The sequence below is a fragment of the Mus pahari genome, chromosome 10 (genome assembly GCF_900095145.1).
Source record: "Mus pahari chromosome 10, PAHARI_EIJ_v1.1, whole genome shotgun sequence".
Taxonomy (NCBI): Eukaryota; Metazoa; Chordata; class Mammalia; order Rodentia; family Muridae; genus Mus; species Mus pahari.
In genome coordinates, this window is record NC_034599.1 from 112267654 (window position 1) to 112281075 (window position 13422).

Here is a 13422-nt window from a genome sequence, read left to right on the forward strand (position 1 = left end):
GGAGGAGGAGGAGGAGGAGGAGGAGGAGGAGGAGGATTAGGCTATAAGCATGTAGTAGTGGTTCAATCCTCTTGAGTTCCAGGCCTCTATAGCAAGTTCCAGAACAGTCAGAGCCACAAGTGAGACCCTGTCACAGAAAAACAACCAAAAAGTTAAGCTTCAGTTATCCGTAAGACGTCATGGGTCACTAGGAGTCAGACCCCAATCAGTGGTTGGGCTTGACTGTTGAAGTGTGGGAATTTTGCTTTTATTTTTGGGTTTTTGTGTGTACACTGAGCACCTGGAATGTTACCACCGTCGGTAGCCTTTTGTTTTGTGTGAAATGGAGAACATGGGCTTTGCTTTTGTAAAGCGAGAATGCCTCTAAGGAGTCTTTTCAGAGGCAAGTATTAGAGGAACAGGAAAGAACCGGTTCTAAGAAAATACGCTTCCACTTATTGACCAAATGTGGATGAGAAGTCACCATGGCTTCACTGGGTGTCACCTCTGTTGGAACCAAACTTTCTATGTTGGGGCCTCCCTGACTCCTGATATGTCCTGTGATGTGTCCTGTAGGACAGTCATCATCAGAGAGGCACAGGAGCCTGTGGGTGAGCAACTGATCCCTGCTTGTCCCCTGTGAGTCAGTCCTCAGGACCTACCCCAGCTTTTAGAGGTTCCTCTGTGGCTCCTGTCTCACTGCCTTTGGGGTGCCCAGTGGGATGAGGTGCCCTTAAGTTCCTGTCTTTTGGTTTTTCTCTATGTTCCTAGGTCACTCCTCCATGTTAACCTGCACACGGGCCCCATCACATTCTAGCATCTGGGACAACCTAGGTCAAAGCCATTTATTTTCCCAGAGGATGGCTCATTCTGTTGAAAACTCAAAACACTGATGGATAGAATTTTTTTTCTTCTCCTAGTAGGGGAATCAATATCTTTAAAAATATGTTTCTTTGAGCCAATCTTAGTGTGACTCATACTGGCCTATAACTATGTAGTCCAGAGTAGCCTTGAATTTATGGTCATCCTCCTGTCTCAGCTTCCTGAGTTGGTCTCTCTCTCTCTTTTCTTTTGTTCTCTCGCTCACTCACTCTCTTGCTTGTTCTTTTATTCCCCCAAGACAGGGTTTCTCTGTATAGTCTTGACTGTCTTGGAACTTACTCTGTACACCAGGCTGGCCTTGAACTCACAGAGATCTGTCTGCCTCTGCCTCTCAAGTGCTGGGATTAGAAGCGTGGGCTACCACTGTCTGGCTTGCCCTGCCCTTTTTAACTATTTTCTAAAGAATATTTATCTGTTGTGGGAGAGATGGGCTCTGATGTTGATTTAAAGGAACCCTGGATTTAAAAGGATTATTATTGTCATTATCATTATCATTATTATTATTACTACTACTACAACTATTGGCTTTTCTTTTTTTTCTTTTTCCTTTTTTTGGGTTTTTTTGTTTTGTTTTGTTTTGTTTTTTTTTCAAGACAGGGTTTCTCTGTATAGTTCTGGCTGTCCTGGAACTCACTTTGTAGACCAGGCTGGCCTCGAACTCAGAAATCCGCCTGCCTCTACCTCCTGAGTGCTGGGATTAAAGGCGTGTGCCACCACGCCCAGCTTACTATTGGCTTTTCAAGACAGGGTTTCTCCGTGTAATACTGGCTGTCCTGGAACTCACTCTGTAAACCACATTGGGATCTACCTGCCTCCACCTCACCACACCATTATTAATAGTACCACAATGATGATGATGATGATGATTATTAATAGTACCACAATGATGATGATGATGATGAGGAGGAGGAGGAGGAGGAGGAGGAGGAGATAGGGTCCTGGTACCTCAGGCTGGTCAAGAACTTGCTGTGTAGCCAAGGATAACCTTAAACTTCTGACCCATTATCTCTATCTCCTGAGTCTTAAGATTACATGTACACCACCATGCCTGGTTTATTTTTTATTTTTTAGATTTGTGTGTATGAGTGGTTACCTTCATGTATGTGTGTGTATATATATGTGCACGTAGTGCCCACAGAGTTGAGAAGAGGGAATCAAATTTCCTGGAGCTGGAGTTACAAGTGGCTGAGCCACTGTGTGGATGCTGGGACCTGAACCCAGGGCCTCTGCTGCAGCAAGTGCTTTAACTGCTGAGCCATCTCCGCAACCCCTTCCCATGCTGGGGTTGCGTGGTGCTGGGGACCACATCCAGTGTTTTGTTAGTTGAATGCTGGTTGAGCATTCTACCCCCATTTTTTCTTTTCTTTTCTTCTTTTAAAGATTTGTTTATATGTATAGAAGTACACTGTCACTGTCTTCAGACACACCAGAAGAGGGTATCAGATCCTATTTCAGATGGTTGTGAGCTGCCGTGTGGTTTCTGGGAATTGAACTCAGGACCTCTGGAAGAGCAGTCAGTGCTCTAAACCTCAGCCATCTCTCCAGGCCTAATCCCACTTTCTTGAGGTAGTTTCATGTCGCCCAGGTTGGCCTTGAGCTTGCTATCTAGTTCAAGCTAGCCCAAGCTGACTCTGAGGGTAGTTTTCTTTAGAACTCTGTTCTCTGCACTTGTTTATCTTATTATTCTTAGTCTAGTTGCTGACATGATGAACAGATGAATGGGCACTTACTGTGTCGCGTCTGTGAGCTTGCTGTGCCTATGAGTGTAGATGGATGGCCTTTTTCCTTCAGCATTTGTTTCCAGATTTGGTGTCCACTAAGTAGGAAGAGGGGTGGAGGTTGCTGTGTTCTGACGGTCCTGAATTTCTCAAACTCATGATCCTCCAGGTGGCAGCCCTCAAGCCTGGAGTTCCAAACCTGTACTGGGCTCCTTCTGTGGAAGGATGATGGAGCTCCAGGCTGTGCCACATATGCCTGCAGCTCCTCACGGCCCAAGGAGTGGAAAATTCTTTCTGCTCCAGTGACCTGGAGCCAGGAGTCTCCTGGGTTGAGCTGTGTGTGGCTGTGCTTCGCAGGCTGTAGCTACCTCAGCAGAACACAGTGTTCTTTCTCCCTAGGGAGCCATTTCTTCCTACTATGTCCAGCGCTATGGATTCCCTCCAGGATGCAAAGTGGTGGCCTTCACTGGGGACAACCCAGGTAAGTACCTCAATGGGGGTTGCTCTACTAGCAGACCAGCTGGGTTGCTATACTTCCTTCTTTTTCCATACACACACACACACACACACACACACACACATATATATATATATATATATTTTTTTTTTTTTGAGAAGGGGGTTTCTGAAGGCCTAGATCTTACTACATAGCCCAGGCTGACCTCATTTACTTATCAGTCTCTTTGCCCCAGCCTCTCAGGTACAGGAATACTGGACTTTTAAAGAATTCCATGCCATCCTCTTGGTCATCTCTCTCTCTCTTTCTCTCTATGCATATGTGTGTGTGCATATGCACATGTGTGTGCACAGGTGCACACATGTGTGGATAAACATGTACACATGTGTAGGTATATGTGCACACGTGTGTGGGTGCATGTGCACATGTGTGAGAGTATACTGTACACATGTGTGTGCAGGTACACATGTGTGTGTGCATGTGCACATGTATGTGGGTGCATTGCACATGTGTGTGGGTGCAGTGCACACATGTGTGAGTGCATGTGTAGATGGGACAGCCCATGCTGTTTGCCATTCTTCATATGATGCCCACCTTCTCTCTTTACGTAGGGTTTCTCACTAACCTGGACTGCCCAGATAGACTATGCTGGCTGATTGTAGAGCCTCAGAATGTATTAGGTCTCCACCTCCCCGATGCTGGGGTTACATGCTGCGGATACCACCATCCATGCCCAGCCCACTGACCAGCTGTGTCCTCTGAATTCTGGCTCTTTATCTCAACCCCAGCTGGGCCCCACCACCCTCAAAGGCTCAGGCAGGGGCTGGAGCCTGTACTGTCTTGGTGAAGGTCGGTGGGCATAAGGAAGTCTCCCCACGCCCACCTCCATTCTATTCCAGGTGCTGTCTTAGCTCCTTAGCTCCTTCTGGACTGCTCTGGGGTTATCCGGCCTATAAACAGTTTGCTTCGTGTGGCACCCTCCACCTTGCCCCTTCTCCTTCAGGGACTCTCGAGGCCTCTGGTTCCTGGGAAAGACCAGATGGGCCACAATGGGGAGTATGCTGTGTGCTGCACTCTAGCCCCACGGGGGAACCAGTTTTTCCTAGCCAGCCTTCAAAAGGCAGCTAACACTGGAAGGGTTCTCTTCAGCTTCTTCCTATGCGCATGCATTAGCTTCTATCCTGGTCAACCTGATGTATGTGTCAGGGCTTCAACCATCCTGACTTCCTGGGATGAACTCTGTATTGTCTCCTATGCTTGGGCATGTGCACAGCCCACTGCCGAGTTTAGGGGTGCTGTTGTTTCTGCTCCCATTTCTCATCCACTCAGCATTTAGGGTGCACCAGCTATGTGCTAGGTCCTCTTTAGTGATTGCCAGCAAAGAGGGCAGAGGAGATTGATGCAGGAGGCAGTTTCCAAAAACCTCAGCCAATCCAAATCCACCGTGTTACTGTGTGCTCACCTCTGTCTTTCCTGTCATGTATGTCCTCGATGCCTTGGCCTGGTCTCCTTGGTTCTCTGGGCTTTGAGTACCTGGCAGTGGTAGGGAAGATTGTATCTCAGATGGAGATTTCTCAGCCCAAATCAGGGCCTTGGCTGCAGCAGTCCACCCTTTGATCCCTGTCACCTTTTAGCTCCTTAAACTCTCCTTGTTTAACTGTGGGTTAAGGCAGAAGGTGGTCTCTGTGCTACTGTCTAGGTGGCTACTACAGTTTGCTCTGTGGATCCCACGGGACTCCTGCTAACCAGAGGTTCCCCTTCCATTTCCAGCGTCACTGGCCGGCATGAGGCTGGAGGAAGGAGATATTGCGGTAAGGTGACTTCTCACACCTGCAGACCTTCAGTCCTGGGGACCAGGGTGCCGAGTCTCAGTTGTGTGCTGGCTACTGCCAGAGGGATCTGCTGCCTCTAAAGAGGATGGATTCCCACTGGCTTTCCTTAGGTCATTGTCCTTTGCTGATGTCAGGCATGGCCTCTGTCTGCTTGACAGTGACCGAGGCTGGGCACCGTGGCCGAGGGTTGGAAGAGGGCTAGGGTGCTGTGAGCTCCCAGGTCTGTGGGAAGATTTCTTCTATGGCTTTTCTACATCTGTCAGGGAAGCCATTTGGGAAACCGTTACTTCGGTGAGTCAGGATTAAGCACTAGGAAGTCCGTGGTGGTGTCCACAAGAGCCTGAATCTGGGTAGCTGACTTATAAGTGGTATGAGGAGAGTCAAGAAAAAAAGAAGGGTCAGCAGTTGTCACCTGCAGTATGAGGGTCAAAGTGACTGGATGAAGTCAGGGTGGGGTGCGGAGTGCATCGATGGCAGAGGACACTTGCAGGCGAGCCCCAGGCACTTCACCCTCTGCTCTGCCCTCCTCAGGTCAGCCTGGGCACCAGCGACACCCTGTTTCTCTGGCTCCAGAAGCCCATGCCTGCCTTGGAAGGCCACATCTTCTGCAACCCAGTGGATGTGCAGCATTACATGGCGCTTCTGTGGTAATCCTGGAATCTCTGGGTTGGGGAAAGAAAGTGCACACAGGTCAGGCACACCCAGACACCCCCAAGCTCTACCTACCAACTTGCCTCATAGGTAGCTAAGGCCACAGGGACACGTGAGTTCTTGCTTGACAGCAGAACCATCTGGGGAAGAGCCCAAGACCTAGAGGCCCCCAAGCTTGGGTGCAGACTCCACCTCCTGAATGACACTGGTTTTCTAAGTAAGGCGTGTGCTTCGTGGCGCTCTGACATTCATGTTTAACTTGACCCTCAGCGAATGGTCCGGGGACAGCTTGCTTCTGAGAGTTCTTACAGGAGCTGTATGCTCCATGTCCTGGTCACAGGCTTTTGGTACCTGTTGGAAGCGACTTGGCTTAGAAGGCTTTTGAGCTGTAAGCACCTAGAACCACTGGAGAATATTCAGGTCTAGTTGGGCTAGTACCCAGCGCTATTGAAGAGCTGAAACAAGGTGTAGAGAGCCCTGTGTGGGTCCCTCTGTGGCAGTGTCCAGCATAAACAGATCCCAAGATAAGCGTGAGTCCAGCACCATCCAGGATGTCCATGAAACCAAAGGAGACACTCAGATACTTGAAATTTGGGCTGCCTGTTATGCCCCGCCCCCCTGCCCCATAGGTTGTGGTCTAGCCTGACCTGGAAACCCTCTGCCTGGGACTCTTTCAACAACCCTGTGTCCAGTCTTGGAGAAAATCCTTGCCTAGCATGTGGGGCACCTGGATTCCAACCTAACGCCACCAAACCTGGGAGCCTGGGACTCATACTGTGTGTATTTGTGCAGCTTTAAAAACGGCTCCCTCATGAGAGAGAAGATCCGAGATGAGTCGGCCTCCTGTGCCTGGAACAAGTTCTCTAAGGCCCTGCAGTCCACGGAGATGGGGAACAATGGAAACTTGGGTAGGCTGGGTCTGTGGACAGGGGCAGCAAGGCTCGGAGCACCACGAGTTGGGGGCATGTAGAAGTTGGGGGGGGGGTTCTGTCTTCACGTGTGTTCTCACGAGCTGGTGTGGGCCCCCAGGTTTTGAGGGTGCACTCCCGTGGTTACCCTTGGCTGCTGCTCCGTAACCCTCCAGTGAAAGGTCAGGCCAGAGCTATATCTTCTTCCCTTTGAGCATCCCCGGAGATGGCCTCAGAGATGGTGGCCCCAGGATCTACTGTGGCCCACTCCTTCTCAGTATGCAGGTGTCTGCCCCAGACAGAAGGCAGCAGCAGGCTATGTCCTGAGGAAGGAAGGGACGTGTCTCACCAAGCATACCTCACCTGGTGCTCAGGGTTCGTGAGGCAGCTGTTCTTCGGCTGAGCTGCCAAGTGGAAGTAAGAGAGGTCACCTCAGAACAGCCCAGGCCTTCCCAGTCCCCTCTGTCCTGTGAGAGAGAAAGGTCTCAGGATATCACAGGGCTCCTCTGGGGGATGGGAGGAGGCTGAGGCACAGATGACGCAACTTTGCTTGGTCTTTTTAGAAGTTTTTTGAGAAACTGTATTTTTTTTGCTCAGAGATGCTGACAGCTAATCCCTTTCTGCTTTTGCTTCAGGTTTTTATTTCGATGTAATGGAGATCACCCCTGAAATTATTGGGCGTCATAGGTTTAATGCGGAAAACATGGAGGTACTTGTGTCTTTTTCGTGTGTATATGTGGTGTGTGTGTGTGTGTATGTGTGTGTGTATGTGTGTGTGTACATGTGTGTTGCTGGTGTTCGTGGAATCTTCCTGGGCTGCTCTTCGACCGTATTCATTGAGACAGGTTCTCTCAGTCAAAGCCAGAGCTTGCTCAGGGGATTCTCTAGCTCCACCTTAGGAGGCTCCAGGCTCAGGTCCTCTTGCTACACCGAAAGCACTCTAACCAGCAGCTGACTTCCCAGCATTCCAGAGTGGGGTCTCAGGAGGGGCTTAGACAGGTCCTGTCCCTCCCCCAAGGAAGAATGCAAGCGACCAGAGTGCTCTGTGAGCTCCTGTTTGTTGCAGGATGTTTCCTTGGTAACTGCATCTTCCACTGCGAATAGCAGCTCCTGGGTCCTGAGGGCAGGAATTTCTTCCTAGTGGGAAAGGCCCTTCAGTGACGTTTGCTGAGGACCCCTGGGTTCCAGGCATCATGCTTGTGATTTCAATTTCAACTCTACGATGTATGCACCACTAGCCCTGTTTACAGATGTGGAAGTGGAGGCCCAGCCTTCATGGCCTGCCCAAAGTCACGAGCACACAGGTGGTAGAGGAGGCTGCAACCCAGACCTTCTTGGCTGGAAGCTGCATTTCTCTCATTTCCGTGTGACCCTTTCCAGGGTGTGACCCTTTCCAGGAGAGACCCTGTTTGAAGTTGATTTTCTGGTAGTCACCGTGAGCTAGACACCATGTTCTGGAAGCAGAAACTAGGGGATGTTTGTTACCCCAGTGGATGCTGGGGGAACTTTTGGGGGAGCGCTAGTCACTGTAATGGTGCCACTGTAATCGCAGCACTCAGAGGCTGAGTCAGGAAGATCTCTGCGTATTCTAGGACAGCTAGGGCTATGTAGAGAGTCTCTGTCTCAAACAAACAAACAAATAAACAAAATAAACAAAACTAGAAAATTCATCCTGGTCCTCAGGTTAGGGTTGAGTTCAGTTTCTGTTTATAGAGAAAAGATACACGTGCCTGCTCTCAAACGCATCAGTCCTAAGGTCATCAATGGGAAAGTAGGGTTCTTCATCCATCCACTCGGTACATATGTGTGGATGCATGTGGATCACATGTGTGCCTGGTGACCTCAGAGGCCCAAAGAGGACATTGCGTCCTCTGGAACTAGAATTATAGGTGTTTCTGAGCTGCCATGTGCGAGCTGGGAACCAAGCCCAGGTCTTCTGTGGGAGCAGTCAGAGAGAGTGCTACGGTCACTTTTTGATCTGAGGGGCTGGAGAAGCAGGTCCTGGCCTGAGGTGGCTCCCATCAGAGCTACCTTCATGTTCCACAGTGGTCAATGTGGATACTCAGGATACGTTCATGGTTGTCACTTATCAAACATCAATTAACTCTGTGCGCTAAGCCCTGTCAGTTTGGCCATGGTGCCGCCATTGCAGCCCTGGGTTAGGAAGAAGGCTGAGGTGGAAAAATGCCCATGCTATCCAAGGTCAGTCAGGACTTGAACCTTTGGCTGCCTGAGACAGCCCTGCGATGTTGCGGATTCCTCAGAGTGCCACACAGGTGAGGTGTGAGCTATGTGTGTGGGAGCTGTGTTTGCACGAATTTGCATCAGGTGACATTGGTGGTTAAAGTATGATCACTTGTGTACATGCACACAAATATGAGGACACTCAGAGTCACTCACACTGTGCTGTGGTACACACATATGCACGAACATAGACATGGACACTCAGTCCCTCACACTATACGTATTTTATACACACACACACACACGCGCGCTCAACCAGAGTTCCTCACACTGTACCTATTTTACACACACACACACACACACACACACACACACACACACACACAGTCCCTCACACTGTGCCTGTTTTCTGGGGACAGGTCTCAGCATTCCCTGGGGATGTGGAGATCCGAGCACTGATTGAAGGACAGTTCATGGCCAAGAGGATTCATGCAGAAGGCTTAGGCTACCGAGTCAGTAAGTGAAGGACCAGCTGGACGTGTTCTGGGGACATGTGGGGCTTGCAGGGGGCGGAGGCTTGTGGGGAGGTGGGAGTGGGGCTCAGAGAGTGTCCATTCAGGCCTTACATTATAAGATGCTGTAGATGGGGGAGGGGCTCAGAAAGTGGCTATTCAGGACTTACATTATAAGATGCTGTAGGGAGATGGTAGGTAGACTTGGTTCTGGGTGGGGTAAGAAAGCAATTGCCTTAGAGCAGGTATAGACGCAGAGGCAGGGTGACCTGCTTCTCAGCTCTGTCACTGTTAAACCGATCACTAGGTCATGGACTATAGACATTAGGAAAGGTCTTCCTGTGCCCACAGCTGTGTGCTAACTGCAGATAAACATCCTGAAACTTATTTAGTTTTAGGAGACAGGGTTTCTCTATATAGCCCTGGATGTCCTAGAACTCATTCTATAGACCAAGATGGCCTTGAACTCAGAGAACTGCTGCCTGCCTCTGCCTCTGCCTCTTCCTCTCACGCTGGGATTAAAAGCAAGCCAACACCATTTGACAGAGTGTACTTTTTTAAATGTAGAAGGTCTCTGAAGCCCCCAAAAGTTTCTGAGAACGAGATTGTGTGAGCAGGGCAGAGAAGTTGGTTCTGATTGCCTAGCAGGGGTCTTTGGACCATCAGTAATGGACATTTAGGTGTGGAGGGGCCACCCCAGCAGTCTAGAGTGCAGATGGCACGGGAGGATCATATGTGGTTACTTAATAAGCAATTCCTTTAGACCATAAGGACACTTGCCCTCTTAGCAAGGTAAAAAGCGAGACTCAGGCTGGAGAGGTAGCTCAGCGGTTAAGAGCACTGGCTGCTCTTCCAGAGGTCCTGAGTTCAATTCCCACCAACCACATGGTGGCTCACTGTAGTGAGCTGATAGTGGGATCTGATGCTCTTTTCTGGTGTGCATGAAGACAGCTACAGTGTACTCATTATATATATAAAATAAAATCTTTAAAAAGCAAGAATCAATCCTGCTTTGTAAACCCTGCTGAGTTCCTCTCAAACAAGACCCCTGGGTTTTAGGGGGTTCCTTTTTTATTTTTTAGTCTGTTTATAATTTGTGTATGGGGACAGGCACACAGTCAGCATGAGAGTGGAGTCCTTTTCGCTCTTTCTACCATGTGAGCTTTGAAATTTGAACACTTGCCACCAAGTGTCTCTCAGCAAATTTATTATTTTTTTATTTTTATTTTTCATTTTAAAAATTTCATTTAATTCCGTATGAATGCTTTAACTGCACAGGTGTCTATTTACCACTTGTGTGCCTGGTACCTGCAGAGGCCAGAAGGAGGCGTTGAAGCACTTGGGACTAGAATTACGGACAGTTGTGAGCACCCATGAAGGTGCTGGGAATCAAACTCAGGGTCCTCTGGAAGAGCAGCCAGTGCTCCTGATCGCTGAGCCATTTCTTTAGCCCCTGTTTTGTTCATTGTTTTTTTTTTCCCCATAATTTTGGCGATGGGACCCAGGACCTCATGCCTGCCAGGTGTGCATCTCCCACTCTCAGACAAGCTCTCCTAGATACACGCCTACAAGCACAAAGATGCACATGCAGAGGTGCTCTTCTGTGCTTCTCCGGGCTGTTGGGTGGATAGGCTAGCTCAGGGTCTGTTCTTGGTGAGTCATCAGCCTAAGAATCAAAAGGGCAGCCGGGGGTGGTGGCGCATGCCTTCAATCCCAGCACTCAGGGGGCAGAGGCAGGTGGATTTCTGAGTTCGAGGCCAGCCTGGTCTACAAAGTGAGTTCCAGGACAGCCTGGGCTATACAGAGAAACCCTGTCTCACCCCCCCCCCAAAAGAATAGATACCCACGCATAAACAAACAAACAAACAAACAAGTAAATAAATGTAAAAACTGTTGGTCTGGGTTGGCAAGGTTGCGTATTACTTGTGAACTCAGATCAGGGGTTCTAGGTCAGCCTCTACAACCAAGACAGTTTGGGACTAGCCTGGAGTAGATGAAATCCTATCTCAACCCTTGTTGAAGGGTGATGGAGGAGAGAGAGGGCTCAGTGGCTAAAGTGCCTGCTACATTTAGAGAAGACTTAAGAGTTCAGATCCCACCTCTCAAGTGTAAACCCAGATTTGGAAAACCCAGCTCCCTCTTCTGGTCTCCCATATGTGTATTCACATACACAGACACGTACACATAGAGTGAAATAAATCCGTTTAAAGAGTGAGATGATGGTGATGATAATAACAACAACAGCAACAACAGTAATAACCCCACCAAAGCTTTCTATAAGACTCAGGTATGGAGCACATACCAATAGAAGAAAATTTCTATTATTAGTTTGTTGGAAGTCTTTTTTTTTCCCCCTTTTTGGGGGATGGGGGAAGGCGCAAAGTAGCTGGTGGTGAACTTGGAACCTTGTGTTTGCTCTGCCAACTAAACTACATCCTCCAACCCCACGTGCTTCGATTTTTCCGTTGGTAAAGACAATAGAGGCAGAGGGGCTGTAGATTCCCAGGCACATCACATAAGAGGAGCCTTGCGTGGGTAAGCCAAGCTTTGGGTCTCTCGGGAGCTCTGGAAGATCAGCCACAGAGCCACCACAAGCTACCCATGGCTGGAGGACAGTCCTTTCTGCCTTGAGAGAATTGCTACACACTTCAGTTCTGTTCCATCTTTTGTCCTACAGTGCCCAAGACAAAGATTCTGGCCACGGGAGGAGCCTCTCACAATAAAGACATCTTGCAGGTATGTGTGGTGGTGGCCCTGTACCACAACCTCTTCCTTGTCTTGCATCTAGGAGCTGGATGTCTGTCTTTATCACTCTCCCCCTTATTTGGGGGGGAATAAACTCTCACTGAACCTGGAGCTCACAGATTTGACTAGAATGGCTGGCCAGCGAGCCCCAGGGATCGACTAGAATGGCTGGCCAGCGAGCCCCAGGGATTGACTAGAATGGCCCCAGGGATTTGATTCCCCAGGGCTGGGATTTCTGGCATGTGCTGCCCATTCAGCTTCTTTTCTTTTTTCTTTTCTTTTCTTTTCTTTTTCTTTTTTTTCCTGAGACAGGGTTTCTCTGTGTAGCCTGGCTGTCCTGGAACTCACTCTGTAGACCAGGCTGGCCTTAAACTCAGAAATCCACCTGCCTCTGCCTCCCAAGTGCTGGGATTAAAGACGTGCGCCACCACTGCCCAGCTACAGTCAGCTTCTTTGTCTGGATTCTAGGGGTTTAAAGTCAGGTCCTTGTGTACATACAGCAAGCACTTGACTGAAGGAGCATCTCCTCAGCTGTCCGTCCACTTGTCTTGTGACACTTGAGGTTCTGAGTTTGATTTTTCAGCACTGAAAATAAATAAGTCAATAAACTTAAGTCAGAGTTTCTGTTGCTGTGATAAAACATGATGAGCAAAAGCATCTTAGGGAGGAAAGGGTTGGTTTCAGCATGTAAGTCCGTCACTGAGGGATGTCAGGGTGGGAAGGAGTACAGGATCCTGCAGGCAGGAACTGAGACAGAGCCCATGGATTGCACGACTTAGTGGCTTGTTCCTTATGGCTTGCTTAGCTTGCTGTCTTATAGAACCCAGGACCACTTGCCCAGGGATGGCCCTGCCCACATCAATCAGTAATTAAGAAAATGCCCCCGCAGGCTTGTCATCAGGCTGAGCCTATGAAGGGAATTTCTCAACCATGTTTCCATCTTATCAGATTCTAACTTGTGTCAAATTGACAAAAAAACAAACAAACCAACAAACCAACCAGGATTATAAATAGTTAAAAAGCCAGGGGCATAGACCCTCCGGTCAGAAAATGTCTGCCTTGGTCGTGTGAACCTGCAATCCCCAGCCCTGGGAAGTGGAGACAGGAGGTGCAAGCGTCGCAGCTCTGAGTGGGAGGTGTCCTGGCAGTCAGGGGCCAAGGAGTACAACCAAGTGACACCACACAACAAACCTCACACAACACAACAGACACAAAGACAAGAGGGTGGCTCCTTCTGCTGGGGAGAGAGCAGGCGGGCAGGCTTACATAGGGTTTCCTGTCGGGGGTGGAGCTTTCCAAGGTGGTCTGGGATTGGATGGATTCTTTTTTTTTTTTGGCTTGATTTTGGGGCAAGCTCAGTGATTAGTGGGATTTTTTTGGCCTCATCTTAGCCCCCCCCCCCCCGGTCTTAGTCAGGGTTTCTATTCCTGTACAAACATCATGACCAAGAAGCAAGTTGAGGAGGAAAGGGTTTATTCGGCTTACATTTCCATACTGCTGTTGATCACCAAAGGATACAGGACTGGAACTCAAGCGGGTCAGGAAGCAGGAGCT

The 13422-nt window shown here is 49.1% G+C and overlaps 1 protein-coding gene across 1 annotated transcript in view; it reads left to right on the forward strand.

Annotated features, from left to right (window-relative positions):
* Xylb (xylulokinase) overlaps positions 1-13422 on the forward strand; it is a 38566-nt gene that overhangs the window by 18858 nt on the left and 6286 nt on the right. The window contains exons 9-15 of the mRNA XM_021207845.2: positions 2979-3060; positions 4807-4847; positions 5400-5515; positions 6312-6427; positions 7063-7136; positions 9031-9127; positions 11801-11859. Coding sequence (XP_021063504.1) covers positions 2979-3060; positions 4807-4847; positions 5400-5515; positions 6312-6427; positions 7063-7136; positions 9031-9127; positions 11801-11859 — 585 coding nt within the window. The remainder of the gene's footprint in view (positions 1-2978; positions 3061-4806; positions 4848-5399; positions 5516-6311; positions 6428-7062; positions 7137-9030; positions 9128-11800; positions 11860-13422) is intronic.